This window comes from Anabrus simplex, chromosome X (assembly GCF_040414725.1).
Source record: "Anabrus simplex isolate iqAnaSimp1 chromosome X, ASM4041472v1, whole genome shotgun sequence".
Lineage (NCBI taxonomy): Eukaryota > Metazoa > Arthropoda > Insecta > Orthoptera > Tettigoniidae > Anabrus > Anabrus simplex.
Genome location: NC_090279.1, coordinates 108,331,904 through 108,351,766, shown reverse-complemented (window position 1 = coordinate 108,351,766; position 19,863 = coordinate 108,331,904). Strand labels below are relative to the sequence as shown.

Sequence of the window (19,863 nt, the reverse complement as noted above, 5' to 3'; positions counted from 1 at the left end):
CTTTAAACCTGGGCAAGCGTAATGGCGCCACACATCCGGCCTATAATGTAACTGCGGCTATTCCCTCATATGCCATTTTTTTTAATTTCTAATATTTTTAAAGACAATGATATGAGCCAATTGGGCTCAATATCTAGGCCAGATTTTTCCGCAACACTTCGTCATTTTGCTGCTGTAAGCAATCCAACATGTCTGCTCACCATGTGCCATTTTTTTTTTTCTTGGGTGGACAGAAGATCCATTCGCGCTTACGACCACGTTAAGGCATTGGAACTGAAGTTTTTGTGTGAACATTGTTGTATTCTGCCAATTTAGACATGCCCAACCTGTTATGCTATATTTGAACAAGTGAGTAATTTAAATTGAAAGGACATACTTCTACTTCACGAGAACCGTGTGATTTTAAAATGACCTGCACTTCAAAAAGGAGCTGTGACAAGTAAAACTGTGTGTAGTCTGTTGTATCATTAACCTCGTAAAGGCGACTGTAACCCAAGTGAATATTGAAATGTGCTTTGGGTTGAATTAAATTTTATTCCATTTTCTTTTTTTAAATTAATGTTCTTTTATTATTATTATTATTATTATTATTATTATTATTATTATTATTATTATTATTAATACATTTTCCTTTCTTTAAATTTTGATTAGTAGTTACTGTTCTAGGCTGCCTACCATTTTATTGCACTGTTGTGGTATGCTTCCATCTTTTGTTTTTTGTATAATGGTTTGATTAGCTTGTATTGTTGCGGCATAGTCAGTGTTGTAACAATACTTGAGATGTGCTGACGTTTGTTGTTGTGTGGTGAACTTATGCCATTGATGTGATGAACTGGGTCACGAGATGAGTTTTAATTGCTTCAATATTACTCTGTTTCCTTATTATTGATTTCTTTCAATCATTTATTGTTTCTCTTTTGATGTGGGCTCTTTCTTAATTTTATTTTAGCCTACCTTTTGTTACTTGTGGACATTGTCGTTCTGTTGGGGGAGGGGGGGGGGAACGCGGATAGATGTCTTCATTTGAGGTGCTTCCGTGTTCACTGAGGGATCTCAAACCATGTCATTTTAAAAAAAAAAATTTAATGCCTGTTGGCTTTTAATTGTTTAATAACAATTCCAAAAACTAAATAGGTAAATTGAAAGGGGCGCGCGTACCCAGAAAAGTGTACATAAGGTACGAGGCGTGTTTTTTAAGTAAGGTCCGTTTGAAAATAAGTACACAACGAAAGGTTATTTCAAAAAAGTAAATTTATTTTCAGAAGGTACATACTTCACTCTATTTTTTGACATAGTTGTCAAGTTTGCTCAAACACGTATCATACCTCGTTACCAATTTTAAAATACCCTCTTCATAGAAACTTGCCGCCTGCTCCGATAACCAAGAGTTCACGTCGTCGTCATTGTAATAGTTGCCACTGAGGTGGAGGAACAGATGGTAATCGCTCGGCGCAAGATCAGGACTGTAGGGTGGGTAGTCTAAAACTGTCCAATAAATCGCGGGTCTGACCTGCAGTGTGAGGTCTTGCATTGTCATGGAGAAGGACCATTCCCTTTGTCAGCATGCCGCGTCTTTTGTTTTGAATAGCTCTGCGTAGCTTTCTCAAGGTTTGGCAGTATGCTTCTGCATTGATAGTGGTTCCTCACTGCATGAAGTCGCCTAACAAAACACCATGCCTATCCCAAAACACTGACACCATGATTTTGCGCTGGGACAGATTCTGTTTGGCCTTCACCTTTACAGGCGAGTGTGTGTCTCCATTCCATGCTCCGTTGCTTCGATTCGGGAGTGATATGTTAAACCCATGTTTCATCTCCAGTTATAATCTGACTCAAGAAGCCGTCACCTTCTTCATCATAACGAGTCAAGAACTTCATCGCACACTCAAATCTTTGGTTTTTGTGGTCCTCTGTTAGGAGTTTCGGGACCCAGCGGGAGCACAGTTTCCTAAACTTTAGGTGTTCAGAAACAATGTTGTAAAGCACTGATCTTGACACGTCAGGAAATTCGTTTGAGAGACCTGTTATTGTGAAGCGCCTGTTCTCACGAATCTTCGCTTCAACTGAAGCCACCAAATCGTCTGTAATCAAAGAAGGGCGACCGGAGCGGTCCTCATCATGGACGTTGTCACGGCCATCTTTGAATTGTCGTACCCACTTACGCACTTTGCTTTCACTCATAACAGTATCACCGTACACTTTGCAAATCTGTCGATAAATTTCTGCAGCAGACAGGTTCCTTGTTGACAAAAACCGTATCACTGACCGAACCTCACACGCGGCGGGCGAGTTGATAGTCTTAAACATTTTGAAAGCACAGAACAGAACCGTACAGGTTAGCTACAGAGCTGAAACTGAGCACAGTTGTTCCCGAGGCATGCCGGTACACGACGCACATGCTCGTTGCGAAATGTGCGCAAACTACTAGTGTCTACTACAAAACGGATCTTACTTAAAAAACACGCTTCGTTTAAATGACATAAAAAATTACATCTTCTTTTAAAAGAAAAGGGGTTCGAGCTTGAACAGTAATTTGTTATGAACTTAATGGTCAAACTCAAGTTAATTTCTTCTGGAAAACATTATTGAACCTTTTAAAATGGTTGAGATTAAAGGTATTCTAGGACCATGCTTGGTGGTAATTCTTTGAAAATGAGCCTTGCCATTAGTTTTCTTCATAAATTTAATTGATTTTAATTTGTTTTATATACTTGAATTGCACCACCCACCTGACTTATTGTCTTTCTTATATTGTATTAAATTTTGGTCCTTTAAGTATGACGGTGAGTGTCATTATAGTGAATTGCTCTACCCCATACTCCTTCCACCCTGTGTTATGGTCATTGACCTATTGGTTTAGCCCAGATTCCATCGCTTTCCTATCCTGTATCTGTGTTGTTTTATCGAGGCCCTTCCCTCCGTAGTTGGCGTGAATCCGCACTGGGAGGCGCCTCTTATTTCTTTGGTGGTTGCGCTAACAGTCGAAGAGTAGGGCTGCGGTATTGTGACTTCAGTTGTTTAATTGCCCTCTTCTTTGATTGTTGGTATGCCTCAAAGAAAATGTTCTGTCCTAAAATTCTTCCTTTTTAATACTAAAACTTGAAAAAACTATGATCTGGTCAACTGTTAATTGTCTCTTTAAGTTTTACTTTATTTTTCTTTCCCTAGGGAATTTGTATAAAGGATGATCCTGGCAATATAGAGGCTATTAAAATAGAACAAGATATTACAGCCATGATTGTCCGAAAAGTTGAAAGAAGAATGTCAGAATGTGAATTATATGAAGGTTTTAGAAGGGTAAGTTTTCCACTGTCATATTAATGAACCCATTTGAATCACTCAAAAGTGTGCACTCAGAAACCTCTGCAGATGTAAACACAGACCAAATATACTGAAATTCCCATCATATGAAAAATAAATGAGCAATAATGTTCTTTTCAGTTTGTAAAGAAAGCACAGTATTAACAAGTTAATAATAAAATTAGATAATAGTTTGACAGTGTGTATTGTTATGTGTTAGCGGGGTAAATACATAAGTGCAGAACCTGGCAGTGTCCTATTTCTAAACTTTATTAGCTAAGCACTAAACTACACAGGACTACACACAACTTTCGCTCACAACACACACAGTTTGCGTGTTCTGACGCTACACTCACACACAAGGTCCCACGTCGCATGGCTACACGTTCTCCGTCAGTCCGCACTGTAGCACACTAATTGGACTATCACGGCAGTTCGCACACTTCACAGCATTGGCAGTGGCTCACCACTGAACCACACCAACTGCGACCCAGGAAAGACTCCTGTCTTATAAATATCTGTGCCGGTCCTTCCAGAACAGTTTGGATGCTGGATGTGTCCAGGATCATCATGAAGATGGAAGACTCCAGATTATTCATCTGGTAATTTCCATAGTCCCATACCGCGCTACCACGAACGGAAGCGAGAGGGGGGGCCGGTCTAGCACTTATGTCTTGCTCGTGATCGGCGCGATCAAAGCATAAGTGGGTGGGCCGATACAGTGACGTCCCCACCCATAGCAAGTTGGCATGGCGGACGCAATAACCATTACAGTATTTTTATCCCTTTTTTTTTTACAGGTATGTTATAGTGTAATATTTGTGTTACCGACAGACTAAAAAGCTTTCACTGAGTCGACATTGGAAGGTGTGGCTTCCTTCTTAACAAAATAATGGTCTTTATCAGTGAACTCTGCCAAATACCTGACAGGACTGTTTACATCAGTTGCTTTCATAAAGAATAAGGTAGAGGGGTCAAATTCTGTCCCCGCACCTAATTTCCTCCCCCTAGGGATTTCCCGTTTGCACAGTAGGTACCTAATGTTTAGCCTTGCAGACACGCATAGCCTCATCATGTTGTCTTGTGAGAGTTGTTTGTGTGCTCCACGTTTAGTTTCTGTGTACAAGGAGGATTTATTTTTCATACTGAACTGAGTTAGTGCTGCCTGTTATTCCTAGAGTGAGCACTGATATGTGTCTGAAATACTGGACTGCATTGCAGTCGTGTGGGGTAGTTCTCGACATGTAATCGCTACAGTGAAGTGGTTGGCATGAGTTACTGTAGTGGCCATTATAATAAATCGGGAAATGTTTGTAATTTCTAGACTGGGGCTGCCATCTCACCTTCAGATAGCTCCTCAATTGTAATCACATAGGCTGAATGGCCCTCAAACCAGCCCTCAGAAACAGGTAAAAATCCCTGATATGGCCAGCAATCGAATCTGGGGCCGCTGGGTACCCCTATGCCTACACCACGGAGACACAGTGGAGAGTATAAGAGATGAAAATTTCACATAGTATAAGTTAGACTGGCATGGTTTAAAAGCAGAAAAAAGGAAATCTAGCATCTTTAAATCAAGACAAAAAAATATTTGTGTTTATTTAGGCAAAAGTGATGTTAGCCCGTGTAAACAGTTTTGTATCAGGCGTCTCCTATTTTACCATAGCTGACTGGAAATGTGACTCAGCACCGCATTATAGTTGCAGAGCCTTGTACGGAGTTCGAGACTGCACTGCACTAGAATGTTTTCATATGGAAAGTGCCTGAAATAGGAAATATTTGCTTGTAATATCACGGACATTTATATTCACAGATTTTTATTTCCGTACTTCAAACCAGGGGAGGAATTTGATGTTTTCTTTGCTCCATATAATTTGTCTCTCTGATTAGTTATGCCAATTACCAATCATACCTGGCTGCATTTCCTATTTATGACTCACGTCTCTCACTCCATTTTCTGCATCACATTCTAACACATTCCACTTGAAGGATACTGTTCTCTTGCTCATTTTCATTCCTGCTTTTGTACTGGACACTTCCTCATTACGCACTACACATGGGCACATCGATCTCAGAACCTGGAGGGGCACTGAGAAATGTAGGGTAGTGGGAGAGGGTGGCCAAAACCAATGCACAGATGTGGGTTTTACTAATAATTGATGAACACTCCAGGGACATGAGGATGCTTGCCTGACCTCGAAGGTCACATGACCTCAGTTTTACTGAGCACATCTGGAATGCTATTAATAAGGAATAGCATGCCCTGGATCCTGCTCCAACCAGTCTCTGTGATTTACGGGAGCCTGTGCAGTAGTAATGGATCTGTATGGCCATCGGTGTCTTGTGGAGTCCATATCACGCCTCATCACCATCGTCATCACGGCAAATGAGGTTACTACACTGCACTACCGAGCTCGATAGCTGCAGTCGCTTAAGTGTGGCCAGTATCCAGTAATCGGGAGATAGTGGGTTCGAGCCCCACTGTCAGCAGCCCTGAAGATGGTTTTCTGTGGTTTCCCATTTTCACACCAGGCAAATGCCGGGGCTGTAACTTAATTAAGGCCACGGCTGCTTCCTTCCACTTCCTTGGGTCTTCCTCTGCCATCGTTGCAATAAGACCTATCTGTGTCGGTGCGACATAAAGCAAATAGCAAAAAAAAAAAAAAAAAAACTACACAGCACTAGCCTCATATCTCAAATTCAGTGGCTCATGAGTGTATTTCCATTTGAACAACAAGCATTATGACCATGATTGTTTCACAGGTTTATATTCTAGTTGGTACCACAGCAAGTACAGTTGAACCTGTTTTATACGTAACTCTGTTCTGCGTAATTCGTATTTCTACGTAATTTCCTTTAGGTCCCAGCAAAATGTAATTTAAAAGCGTCTTAATTAAACCTTATTTATACGTGATTCGCTGTTATACGTATTAAGTGTCAGTGAAATATATCTGAGTTTTGCGTAATTGTAATAAGCACGTACTTTTTAAAAAGAAACTATCGTATTTACGAAATTTCCTGTTTGTCGGTGTAGGCCGAAGTAGAGCGGTCGGGTTTCGGTGCTGAAACAGAACACAAAGAGTTTCGCCGAGTGACATTGTTGATCATTACTTACTGGTGGCTTAACAAAGGCCAACCGAGCGAGTCCCCTTCACTCTCTATCTCGCTTCTCCTCTACCTTCGTCGTTTTTTACCTTTTCATTGCCGCCAAAGAGATACATTACAAACAAAGTGGGCGGTTTTGGTGCGGAAACAAAAGAAAATACAGTAAATTTGAATATGAGAATTTCTTTCATGGGAACAACAGAGGAATGTCCACGGTGCTGGTATTTGGTGTTTACTGTTGAGCAGTAGTTTGTCATATAATTGCTTTTAATTAGCCATGGAGAAGAGAAAAAGTAAAATTTATACGAGAAGTGGATGCTAATCTAGACAAAACAAAAATTAATATTGCTTCAGACTTAGGGATTGCTTATATCACGTTATGTACAGTCATCAGTAAAAGAAACGCTATTTTGGATGAGTTCTTGAAACTGGGTTCAAAATCAGCAAAGCACAGCCGTCAGACAGAAGGAAGGTAGGTAGATTTGGAGAATGCACTTTTCACATGGTTCCAGCAAAAGCGGGCAGCTCTACCGATTAGTGACGACATGCTAAGGCAAAGGTGATAGATTTAGCTAAAATGATAAGTATCACTGCTGATTTCAAGGCTTCATCAGGATGGTTGCAAGGATTTAAAGATCGTCATGGAATCACAGGGAGAACAAAAGCTATGGATGACGTCACGGTGCAATACTGGAAAGGAGAGGTTCTGACGAGTATCGTAAGCGATTATCAGCCTCCAAACATCCACAATTTTGATGAGACCGGCCTATTCTACAATGTCCTTCCTAATAAAACATTAACTGAAAAAGGTGACTCATGTCATGTAGGGAAGAAAAGTAAAATTCGTGCAACAGTACTTCTCGCCACCAATGCAGATGGATCTGACAAACTTCCTCCACTTGTGGTAGGAAAATCGAAGAATCCGAGGTGTTTTAAGGGTTCACAATTAAGTATTTAATTTATTTTCCACCTAGTCGATACAATGATTGCTTAAGGCAATTTTTAATGGTCAAAAGTGGTACATGTTTCGTATATTATCAACATCTTCAGCCACATAACACTGTTTAGATGAAAAATATATAAAATTGACAAAGTAATGCTTTAGAGGAAGTGTAATCTTATGTTAATTTTAAGGACACTTCCTCTAAAGCATTACTTTGTCAATTTTATATATTTTTCATCTAAACAGTGTTATGTGGCTGAAGATGTTGATAATATACGAAACATGTACCACTTTTGACCATTAAAAATTGCCTTAAGCAATCATTGTATCGACTAGGTGGAAAATAAATTAAATACTTAATTGTGAATCTATTGAAGTGCGATACGGACCATGAAGCTGATTTCTTTGTGTTTTAAGGGTGCGAAAACAAAACCTTCGGATTTGAATCCAACAGAAATTCTTGGATGACTATGCTTCTAATGGAACATTGGTTGACAAAACTGGACATTAAAATGAAAAATAAACAGAAGACGCTGTTATGGATCGATGTGCAAAAATCCACCTCAAATCGTTCTGGAGAATGTCCGAGTGGAACATTTCTCTGCTAACTGTACCAGTGTTCTACAACCGCTTGATTTGGGCATTATAGAAAATTGCTGGTTCAACATGTAATAACACTGAGTGATGCAGGAAATGAACCTCTCTCCATTAATTTGCTACAAGCCATGTATTTTATTTCGGCTGCCTGGAAGCAGATGTCATCCTCCACAATCAGCAACTGTTTCCGCAAAGCTCGTGTCTTACTAGAAGAGGCTGCCTCTAATGATGATTATGAGGACAAAGTTTTGTCTGGCAATGAGCTAACGCTACCGGAGGGTGTAGAATTCGATACTTTTGTGCATTTCGATGATAATCTGGCTATATGTGGAGAACTACCGGATGAAGAGATTATTGCTGATGTATGCCAACCGGCTACAAGCGATAGTGATGGAGGTGGAGATAATGACTTGAATCTTGAAACACTTGAACTGAGTGAAGTGTTAAGTGCAATTGATGTGTGTAGGCGTTACATTAGTGCGAAAAGGTGTAGTGAAAATGCTTTGAATTCATTACTAAGTTTGCAAAAGGAGGTTATACTCTTCATGCAAGAAAAGTGAAACAAGCCAAACTATCTGTTTTCTTTAAGTTCAAAATAATATTTTCTGTCTTAATGGATTTATTATTTGCAAGGATTTACACATGTAGGTCTATTTCATTGGTTTTTCAGTAAATATGTGATGTATTGTGTAAGTCTGAATTCTAAGTAATTCTGAGTTACAAGTAGTTTTTTCTCTTCCCCTTGATATACGTATAAGTCAGGTTCAACTGTATTATGACCAAACTTCGGCAGAAACTTTAAGGTCCTCATTAGAAATGAAGTGGATCACTGTTGTTATTAATATTACCAAGCTGTTTACTGATTGTTATTGCTTCTTTGATTTTGGACCACTCACAGTAAACAATTGACTTGCTGGTTCCTCTTCCTTTCCTCTGACCACATTTCATTTTGCTTTTCCTGGAAGCACCGAGCCAGCCTCTTACCCACAGGCCCTAGGCCAGACGTAGGGTTGTTCCATATGGTCCATTCAGGCTGTGAGAGATTGGCCAGAAGGATGCGGCACACTGATCAATCATCTTCTCTGAGTTCAGTAGCATTTGCTTTGTAGGCCAAAGCCCATCAGGGCTGTATTGTCATTGTTGCTTTGTTGTTTCCAATACATCTCATTATTTTCATCATTGTAATCACCTTCCTTGAGGTACCAGTGCTTTGAATGTTATGTCCTCTTCATGTCTTTAGAGAGATTAATTATATAGTTTTCCATTGCCAGGTGTTCAAGTTGTATAAAAATTGAAGAACTCGCTCTTCAATCCGCAAAGTGAAGAAGGAAAATTAGGATGTTTATCCATACACAATATTTGTCACCAAAACCGAGAATCATCATCCACTGCCAGTCAATTTGTACCTGCTTCCATCAAAAAACTCATGTATGTAATGACTGCTACCCATAGTTCACAACAGCTCTTTGTGTGCGCTAGATTGTATGTTTCTTAACAAACTTGTGCGTATCCACATAGCATTTTGTGAAACAGGTCCAAATGCATTGTCCTGTGGTGAAGTTATAATTCCTAGTTTTACTGAAAAGCAGGAACATATGTTTTTGTTGCAGTGTTTGTAAAAAAACTCTACTGGGTCAAAAGCAAGTTGATGGAACATACGGTTACTCTTTTCAGCAAGAGACTGCATAAATGTAATGAATGTAGTCGGGGATTTAAATACTGCGTCCTTCGTCATTTGGAAATTCATTAGAATGTTCCCAGGATCTCTTGAATAAATATAGTTTGGAGAACCCTGTCACTATCCAGTCAAATGAGAGACTGTAACGAATGTTGCCTGGGGTTTTAAGAGCCATCAAGTTCTCCGATTATTGTGTAATTCTCAATAAGGTTGTGCCCTTCTCTCCAACATGTAAATCAAGTTGCTTCCAGCCGAATTTCACTCGAACTTTGATACGGCAACTTTAGCCAAAGACCTTCTTGTTATTATGTGGTTAAGGCCTAGTTTGTCTAATTTATAAAATCATTTTTTAAATTACTAGTGTAATATCATACCAACTTCAAATTTTTTCTTCACAAACATTTTAAATGAAGTTTTAATTGTAAATTATTATTTAAGAACTCATAACAATTTCTCACATTGTATAATTTCACTCTGATCTTATATTCTCATTTTATATTTTTTACCATGACAATCGGGATCCTAATTTTTATCTTTAAGTATGAGTGTAAAAAGGCTGATGATGCCCTTTTAAAGGGCGAAACATGTCCCTTCAAATTTTAATTTAATAGGATGTAAGTCCTAATTTTGTAAATTCTATTCTATTGAATAGGTTGATCCTAATAAATTTTAGTAATATCTTAAATTAAGGGAGCTAAAGTCGGATTTTTCATTGTTGACATTTTTGTGATTCTAAGATTGGCACAAGATACTGAGCATTTTGAAAAAAGAGGTGTAATACTTGAGAAGGTATTAATTATTGACTGCTGCTATTAAGAAAATGGTTTTGATAAAAATGTGATTACCAATTGTACAAAATTTCAGTGATATCGAGTGCAATGACTCAAACTGCTGCATGAGTTAGTTTTTTAAGAAGATCTATAGGCAGCGCAGGAAGTTAAAACATAGAAATGCAATTTTTACACCACAGACTCTTTTGCTCAACTCTCCTGTAACATTTCCATTGCCGGCTTCAGGTCTTTGTGAATCTGTGTTCGAATCTATATGTTTTGTAATCTAGTCATAAAACATCATTAAGTACCAAAAGCCACACAAGGATGAAGCAGAAATTGTGGAAACAGAGAAAGAATTACACCATGTGGGTAGTATGTAACCAGCGTACTCATTTGTCACCTATCTCATATTTTTATGACTATATCTCGATTCTGTTTTCAAAATACGTTTATTATCATAGTGTGTGCAAGCCTCACTTACCCCAACTGCCTTAGCCTTCATGCTCATTTCTGTTGAAAGTTGAATGAATCGTAGAGGTTTATGTCTCTAACTTCCTGACAGATTGAAACTTGTCCTTCCAAGTAGACTAAGCATGCCTTTACCACCTCAGCTAGGCAGCCGTCGAACAGTATTCACAATGACTAAATTCTTGCATCTTAACATTGCCAGTAGGTATTGAGACAGAGGCCTTAAAGTCATTTCTTAAGCAAAACCAAAGATTTGTCACCTACAAGCTGACGTATACAGGCTTTGGCCAAATTCGCCTTATATGAAAGTTGGAGTCGAACACAGGTTCAGAGATAAAGACTGCATAGTCTCTTGTGAAATATTAACTTGTCCATAAGACTGTGTGTTAAAAATGTTTTTCCTATGTCAGCCTGAAGCAGGTTTTTTAGATCAATAATTACAGTTATAAAGCTTCTTTCGTCTACCCTTCAAGTACATGTTGCAGAAGTAAACCAATGCTTTTGCACATGCTCAAGTTACAGGATATGGTATGCTAAGTCTGCATTTTCTCTAGGTTCAGCAACTAGTACCCACACATACCTTCCAGCTACTGAAATGGATGAATTCAACTAGAATCAAATCCTTGAACTAGAGCTTACCAGAGAGGAAACAAATTTCCCCTAATATTTCACCCCCAATAATTCAGGCAGGCTAGCAATCCTCACTATACTTGAGGGAGCAAACTCTCTCTATGAGGGTTGGTAACATCTGCTGTGAATAGGAAACTCTGTGTTATTGCGGCTTAAACAGAACAAACACCTCAGTCTAGGAGTCGTAAATCCACAGCGCAGCTGAACAGAGTTTAGAAGAGAACAAGTGGTGGCAAAAGGGGCTCTGGTTAAGACGCAGCAGGTCGTTATGCTACTTAGGTTCCAAAATGGGTAAAATATAAATATGTAAATAAATTCAGTGTTAATTTTAATCTTATACCAGTTATATAGTATTATTAGAAGTAATTTCACATACCGTACTGTATATGAGTTGACTATGTTTGTAAGATATTCTAAGTAGAATTTTGTAAACAATATAAATTTATTAAGGATGATGTGTGTGTTTAATAGAAAAAATTATTAGCGTAAATTGTATAATATTGTATTCTAGGAAAATTTTCTTCGTCTCCTGTTAATTTAAAATTTAGTGCTTGACAATAATGTATTTTAGTGTACCATTTGCCACCGAGGTAGACACCTCATTTGCAAATAAAGAGATTTTGATTTTGAAGAGTTAACTAAAAGCGGTCAGACTAGCAAACTCAGCTAGATGTCCAAGGTTACTAGGTTACTCCACTTGTGTGCAGGTGCCATCTTGTCCATTAGCTCCTAGACTACCACCCTAATGCATTATATATTCACTATTTCAGCCAAGGACTGAAGTAGAACCCCTCTCGCCTGAATCCTATAAGCATCAAACTCTCAAACATCAGGTAGAGTTAGTCCCAATGTATCACCTTTATTAGACCCTGCGTCAGGTTTTGTTTTCTCTCACTACTTCTGATCGGTTAATTGTTTCTCCTGATTAAGCATGTGATTGCATAACTTAAAGTATTTATGGAAATATCCTGCTTTGTGGTGTATGTTGAATGGCTGAAAGTGCATCTCTTGTTGGTTGCTACACCTTGTTCTTATTGGCTGTTTTAAAATAAAAAGTTCTCAAGTCTGGTGTTCGTGTCCCTCTTTGCTGTAGTTATGGTTTTCTTAAGGAGATTGTTGTTGTTGTTGTTGTTGTTGTTGTTGTTCTTGCTTTTGAATTTGGCCAACTGTGGACTGCGTGAAACTTAATGTTTCTGGCTAGCCTTCTTCTTTTCTCTTCCCAGAACTTCTTCATTCATTCACTCCTTATTTTTCTCTGCTCCTCAGATATTACAAATTTGGGCCTGTTCTTCCGCTGCTCTTCATGGAATTTGTGGTCATCTACTCGAGTTCTGAACTTCTTTCTGTTGAGGATCAGTTCTGATGTTATTTTAATTCTTCTCCACCCATTCCGTTGTCCTCCTCAATCCAATTATACATTTAAATATCCTTTTAGTCAGGCAGTTGTCATTCATTCTGACGAGATGTCAGTCTTCATTTTCGGGAGATTGTTCATTGTTCGAGCCAGAAACAGTGTATTCATTGTGTTTCTCATTCAAAGTTGGATCTTTATTATGGGGATTTGTTTTTCACAAACAGTTTTCAGGTATTATTGAATTGAATATTTTTAATTTTGTTCTATGTACTGATTGTAATTTTTCTGTATTGCATGGTCAGAAAAGTGATATTTCCATAATGATATACTCACTTTCAAATGTTGGCAGGTATGTTGAAATGTGGCTTGTTATGAAAGCCAACCAATAAAATTTAGTGTCATTATGCTGACCTCGGAGCGGAGAGATGGCGTAGAATGACATTAGTAGACGAATAAGTTTGAATGGCGTTTATAAAAGTAGGAAAGATCACTATATGAAGATAAAGTTGGAATTCAAGAGGACAAACTGGGCTAAATATTTGTTTATAGGAAGGGGAGTTAGGGACTGGAATAACTTACCAAGGGAGACGTTCAATAAATTTCCAATTTCTTTGAAATCATTTAGGAAAAGTCTAGGAAAGCAACAGATAGGCAATCTGCCACCTGGGCGACTGCCCTAAGTGCAGAGCAGGATTGATTGATTGATTGATTGATTGATTGATTGATTGATTGATTGATATCTTACAGTACTGCATTTCTCCAGCCATCAACGATTTTCATAGTCCAAGTTCCCACTTCATAGTTTCTAATAGGGAAGATTATGGAGTTTGAAGTGCGAGGATTTTGTCCTGGTCATTATCTATTCATTCATTCATTCATTCATTCATTCATTCATTCATTCATTCATTCATTCAAGAAAGGCCCCAATGAGCAAAACTTCTGTATACACTTGAGATCTGAATTACATTCAAAATGTAAAAATTTGAATATATTCAAGATGTGTGATATCAGTTAGTTACAATGGAATATAAAATTGAAACTACAATAATATAAACAAAAACTAGAATAAAATAGAAAGACTTTAAATTACTGCTTAAGTAATAACAAAAATAATGTTTACATGTTTCAATTTAGTAATTACAGATATATTGTTTTAGGCCTGGTAGGACTGAAGCAATAATTTCCTTAAATGAATTGTTGGAATATATTTTATTTCATGAGGTAGTTTGTTGTATATTTTAAACAAATAATTCTTCAGACTTTTTGTTCCATTAGTTACTGTACCCGATTGATGGTATAAATATTCCAATTTTTTCCTGTGTCATGTTGATGTATATTTCTATTATATTGTATGGTAAGATTGTTGTGAATTTTATTGTTAATAGTTTTTAAAGTATAAACAGCAGCATTGAATTTAATCTCTAATTCCAGATGTAGTATCCTAGTTATACACAACTTTATTTGGTATGTAAATCTGGTGCTGCTAACAAATTCTAATGGTGCTATTCTGTAGAACTTCCAAATGCAAAGGTTGTTCAGTCACGGCTCATTCTCTCCAGTATTAATGGTGACAGATTCAACCTTGCCTGATGTGTCAGTTACTGCTACATTAAGCTGAACCTCCTCATTTCAGTTGGTACCAAAGCAGGTACTGTATTATGACCAAAATTAGAGGCTTATTAGGAATTAAGTACTTCTCTCTGTTTATTAATGTTATTAAACTGGCTGAAGCCATTAACCCTGTGGTGTGAGCCTGCCTCACTTCCCTGAGACCCTGTGTTTGACATTTGGCTAGGTCAGGTTTTTGCCTGATTTTGAGGACTGGTTCAGGGTCTGTTCAGGCTATGTGAATAAAGTTCGAAATCTACTGCATGTGACGGTGACATACGGCTTTGGGTAAGAAAGCCCAGAATGACAGCCAGGAGTGTTCATTGCGCTGACTGTGTGTCACCTCGTAAACTGTAGGCCTCCGAGTTGAACAACGGTCACTTGGTGGTTGAGGGCCCATCAGTGCTGCAGCATCATGACTGGTCATATGAGATGGAAGGTGCTGTATTAATAGGAGAAATGGATTTCGAGGAAATGTGTTACAATTTTATATTGGATCAACTAGATTTTGTTATCTATGGTGAGAACTTTCTAAACCCTCAAATTGATGTTGATGATTATTTTGATTAGAAGAGAGAAGTGCATTGCATTCCTTCTGATGAGAAACATATGTATAGTGTAATAAAAAATTGCAATTACATTGTAAGCAATTTGCTTTTGATACACTTCAGTAGACAAACTTTTTTTTTTTTTTTTTTCCTGTGAATCTTCTTCATTATAAGCACCTTTCTTAAAGTACCAGTTGTTTGCCTATATTATATATCCTTAGAGATTTTAATTGTGTTATTTTCCAGTTCAAGTTGTATAACAATGGAAGAGCAAGATCTTTCATCCCAGCAGAGTAAGGCAGGAAAGCCGAATTCTCCCTCGATAGACTATATTCCTTGCAAAAATGGACAATCGCCATCCAGTGCCAGTGAGGGTGTAATTGCAGAGTGTCTGTCGCCTTCCATGAAGAAGGAGTGTGCGGGGCAGTTCAGATATGCATGTAATAAGTGTGATAGATCGTTCGGTTCCCACAAAGGCTTGCAAGTACACAAAGGATCTTGTCGTAAAGGACTGAATGCATGCTGTTGTGATGAATTTGGAATTCCTTGCTCACGTAGTGATAGTAATGATCAAAGATACTCTTCTAAAAGCTGTCTGCCTTTTTGTTGTTGTGTCTGTGGAAAATCTTTCCAGATGAAAAGGAGCCTGAAGGACCATATGGTTACTCACTCCGACGAAAGACTGTATAACTGTAATGAATGTAGTCGCGGATTCAAGTACCGTATTCACGTCATTCGTCACTTACCAATTCACATGAATATTAAGTTATACACCTGCAGGATATGTTCAAAGTCTTTCTCGAGAAAATATAGCTTGGATAAGCATACGACTACCCATACCAATGAGAGGCCATATGTTTGTAATGACTGTGGCCTGGCATTTAAAAGCCGTCAAGTTCTTACCGATCATTGCAAAATACACAGCAAAACAAAATCATTTTCATGTGACAGTTGTTCACGGGCCTTCAGAAGCAGGAAGTCTATGTGCGATCATAACGTTCGTACCCATTTGAAAAGGAGGCTTTATAATTGTTATAAATGTCATCGGACATTTCATTCTCGTAAAACTGTTATTCGTCACTTGGCAACTCATAGTAGTCGTAGATAATGTCTGCGACAGTTCCAGGTACATGCATACCCATTTGGGCATGACACTTCATAATTGTGATGAATGTGGTGAAAACTTCATAACCATTAAAGGACATTCTGGCCACTTCATCATACACACTAATGGTAGACTCCTCTTTACTGATATTTGTGTATTTCTTACTGAAGTCCCAGTCAGGGAAGTGCTTTTTATGCAGCACAATCTTCAAATCTCGATGTAGCTTTTGGCATCCTGTTGTAAAATGTCATCATTTATTCCTCCATATTCACTTAATGTTTTGTAGAGGAATGTTTAAAATGCATAAAGGTGTTCCAATTCACTCAGAGGAGCCATATTCTTATGATGTATGTAAGAAGTGCATGGTCGTGATTATTGTTCCAAGGGTAAGTACAACAGGGCAACCATTGTCTATTAATACAAATCAGAAGGAAAATGGAAGATGGTCAACACTTCAAAGAATGCAGACGTCGGCATAAGAAAGGGAAGGCCTCCACACACAGTACTGTCGGGTCGAAGGAGAACAAGCATTGACCAGGGGAGATTGGATTAAGAGCAGAGAATTCTCTGTCTTGAAATTTACAATATGTCAAATTCTTCACTTCTTTTCCTAACTCTTCCTTTCAGTTAATTTACAAGTGGAAGCAATGTAAGACTCTCAAGTTGAGAGTCCCTCATCCCCTTCTTAACTCTTATGACTGGCAGGATGCATTAAAGCAGCTTGAAATTGTGTGAAAACATTGTTAACTTTCACGAGTGAAAGTGGTCTTAATTTTAAATGTGCTGATACAAAGTGAATGTGAAAACTCATTTCATAAATGACTTTCTTCTTGGTACTCTTATATTATCTGTAATGCAGTCAGAACAATGTGTGTATTTTAACTGCACCTTCAGTGTTTTTGTAACTAGGCAGCACCAAGTGGGAATTAAATGTCATCTCTGTTCCGGGGTTATCCGTGGAGCAGAAAGAGGTGAAAAAAGGTGCTGGTGTTGAATGGGTCTAACTACAATATCAAAAGTTGAATTAAAACTTTAAATAAAGGTTATGTTTCTTTAAAAAAAAAACTTAACTATCTTTCACGTATTGAAATAACAATGACAACTTTAGATAGTAAAATAGAGAAATCCAGAAAGGGAATTTAACAATTTTGGGCTTCAAGCCCCTAGTTTACAAATTCTGAGAAACCAGATCAAGTTGACAAAATTTTACAAAATCTCAATGTTTAGACAAGAACCGGAATATTCCAATTTAAGAGCACTTTGCTCCAACAACTTTACAGCCTTCCAGAGGTACCCCTTAATATTACAGGAATTTCAGATAAGAGCCTACATGCTCTCCGACATTAAGGCACATTACAAAACCTTACAATCTCTGGCCTCTATAGGTGCAACTTACAATTAACAAGTTAATACACAGGGGTATCTAGTACCCAACCTTCTGGGCCTTTGTGGAAAAAGAATAACAGGTTAAATTAATGGCCTGAACTCAAAATGAATGGATGCGTATACTTTCACTCCTAGATAATGGAGAATAAAATCCCATGTCAAACCAAGTTGAAGGGGAACTCGAGAGGGTAACACACCCTCTATCCCCAATTTACAGTTAAAGACTTTATGAAATTTTACATTAGCTGAACAAAAATTTACATCTTAGAAAAGGCTTGTTACATAGTTAAAAATTCGAACCTTCCCCTCGGATAAGTTTGCGGAGACAGCTAGAAAGATAGAATAATGGTGGCCATTACCTGGCTGTTGTTCTGCCTGCTGAAGAATGAAGCGCCCCACGTCCTGTCTTAACACACACTCAGAAAGACGACGGTCAATGAGACAAGGTAGAAAAGCCTTAGCTTATTTACCCGAGGGGATTGTTCGAGAGGATTCTGGACTAATCTGGACACACCCTCTCAATTTTATTGGTAAATTCAAAAAATACACCCAAAAAGCAACAAGAAGCCTGTGATAGGCTAAACAATAATTATAGAAAATTCTTATTGGCCAGATTCAAAACTGGCGGAATGAGAAAGAAGTATATAAACAAAAGATAAATGAACGTTAATTTACTTGAGAAAACACAACATTTCTTTCAATAACAACTTCTTTTACCTTGCACCTTCATTTTTGTAATGGCATCTATGGAGAAATGTCCAAATTTCTTGATGTACAGCAAAACAAAAATAAATCCAATCAGTTTAGGAAACTTAGAAGTGATGAACTTCTCAATTATTCATTAGTGACATCTTTTGATTAATGTCCCAACTTCATGCAATAGCAGTTTCATGTTTGTTGAGTTCATTAAGGCACTTCTTTTGAATGAGCGGTGTTGAGGTGTACCTTCCGGTACAATCTATGACCTGTCAACAGTCCTTGATATTATATTCATCTCAAAAGATGTCTTGAAAGTAAGCTAAGCATATTGGTCAAATTGTTCTGTCTTACTCTCTCTCTTTCTTAGCATTAATCCCGACTTGAAGGGTCTGCTGCTTTGCTACATCTCCTCCATTTCTGTCTGTCGTTGACATCTTCTGGTGTTAAGCCAACACTGTGCATGTCTGCCCTGATGTTGTCAGTCCATCTCTTTGCCAGTCTTCCTCGTGGTCTTGTTCCCTCTGGGTTGATGTGGAGCGCTGTTTTGGCAACTGAGTCGTCCTGTTTTCTCATGATGTGGCCGTACCAGCGGAGACGGGCTTCCCTCACTTTGTCTATGAGGGACACCAAACCTTTGCCGGACGTCCGTGTTCCTTATGTGGTCACATCGGGTCAGCCCCATGGACCATCAAATCATCTTCATCTCCATGGTTGTCAACATTTGCTCCTGTTGTTTCATCATGGGGCGACATTCAGTCCCATAGATCACTGCTGGCCGTACCACATTCTTATAAACTTTTGCCTTTAGATATTGAAGCATCTTTTTATCACAGAGGACTCCAGTGACCTGTCTCCACTTGAGCCAAGCTGCATTTACCCTCATCCGAGTATCAGGAGTGGTGTCACAGTTTCAGGTGACGACGAATCCCTAGTACTTAAATTGCATGGTCTTCTGCAGGTCTTCTTCACTGATACTTATGGTACCTCTGGTTTGGGGGCCACATTCCAGGTATTTCTGTCTTCTGGATATTGAGGTGCAATCCATTTTCAGCCAGTCTGTCCTTCCACGTTTGAACCTGATGCTGGAGTTCAGGACGGGTTTCTGTGCAAGTACCACATCATCGGCATAAAGAAGGGTCCAGGGATGTGAAGTCTGTATGTCAGCTGTTGTCGTATCCATGCAGAGGAATAACCAAAAAAAAGAATGAACCAGATTTCATACATGTAATCATTACCGAGTGAATCATGTTAGGAGGATATAAGACTAAGCACTTTAATTATTAAGACGGAAGAGGATACAATTGCTGCTGTTTTGCTAATGAGAATGTTTGTGTTGTTCACCCTGTCTGTTACATCTCATGCCAGTACCCTCAAATATACATTGCCCCCATTAAAGCTCAGTAGGGTGCCGGGCTGAGTGGCTCAGATGGTTCAGGCACTGGCCTTTTGACTCTAACTGGCAGGTTCTATCCTGGCTCACTCCCTTGGTATTTGAAAGTCCTCAAATACGTTGACCTCATATCAATAGATTTACCGCCACATAAAAATTCCCGTGGGACTAAATTCCAGCACCTCGGTGTCTCCGAAAACCTTAAAAGTAGTTAGTGCGGCGTAAAGCAAATAATATTGTTATTAAAGATCCGTGGCAGACATGAGAACCTCACAGATA

General features: G+C 38.5%; 1 protein-coding gene across 1 annotated transcript in view; it reads left to right on the top strand.

Annotated features, from left to right (window-relative positions):
* The window catches only part of LOC136886519 (uncharacterized), a 108,491-nt gene that overhangs the window by 16,016 nt on the left and 72,612 nt on the right, over positions 1-19,863 (top strand). The window contains exon 3 of the mRNA XM_068230879.1: positions 3,169-3,297. Coding sequence (XP_068086980.1) covers positions 3,169-3,297 — 129 coding nt within the window. The remainder of the gene's footprint in view (positions 1-3,168; positions 3,298-19,863) is intronic.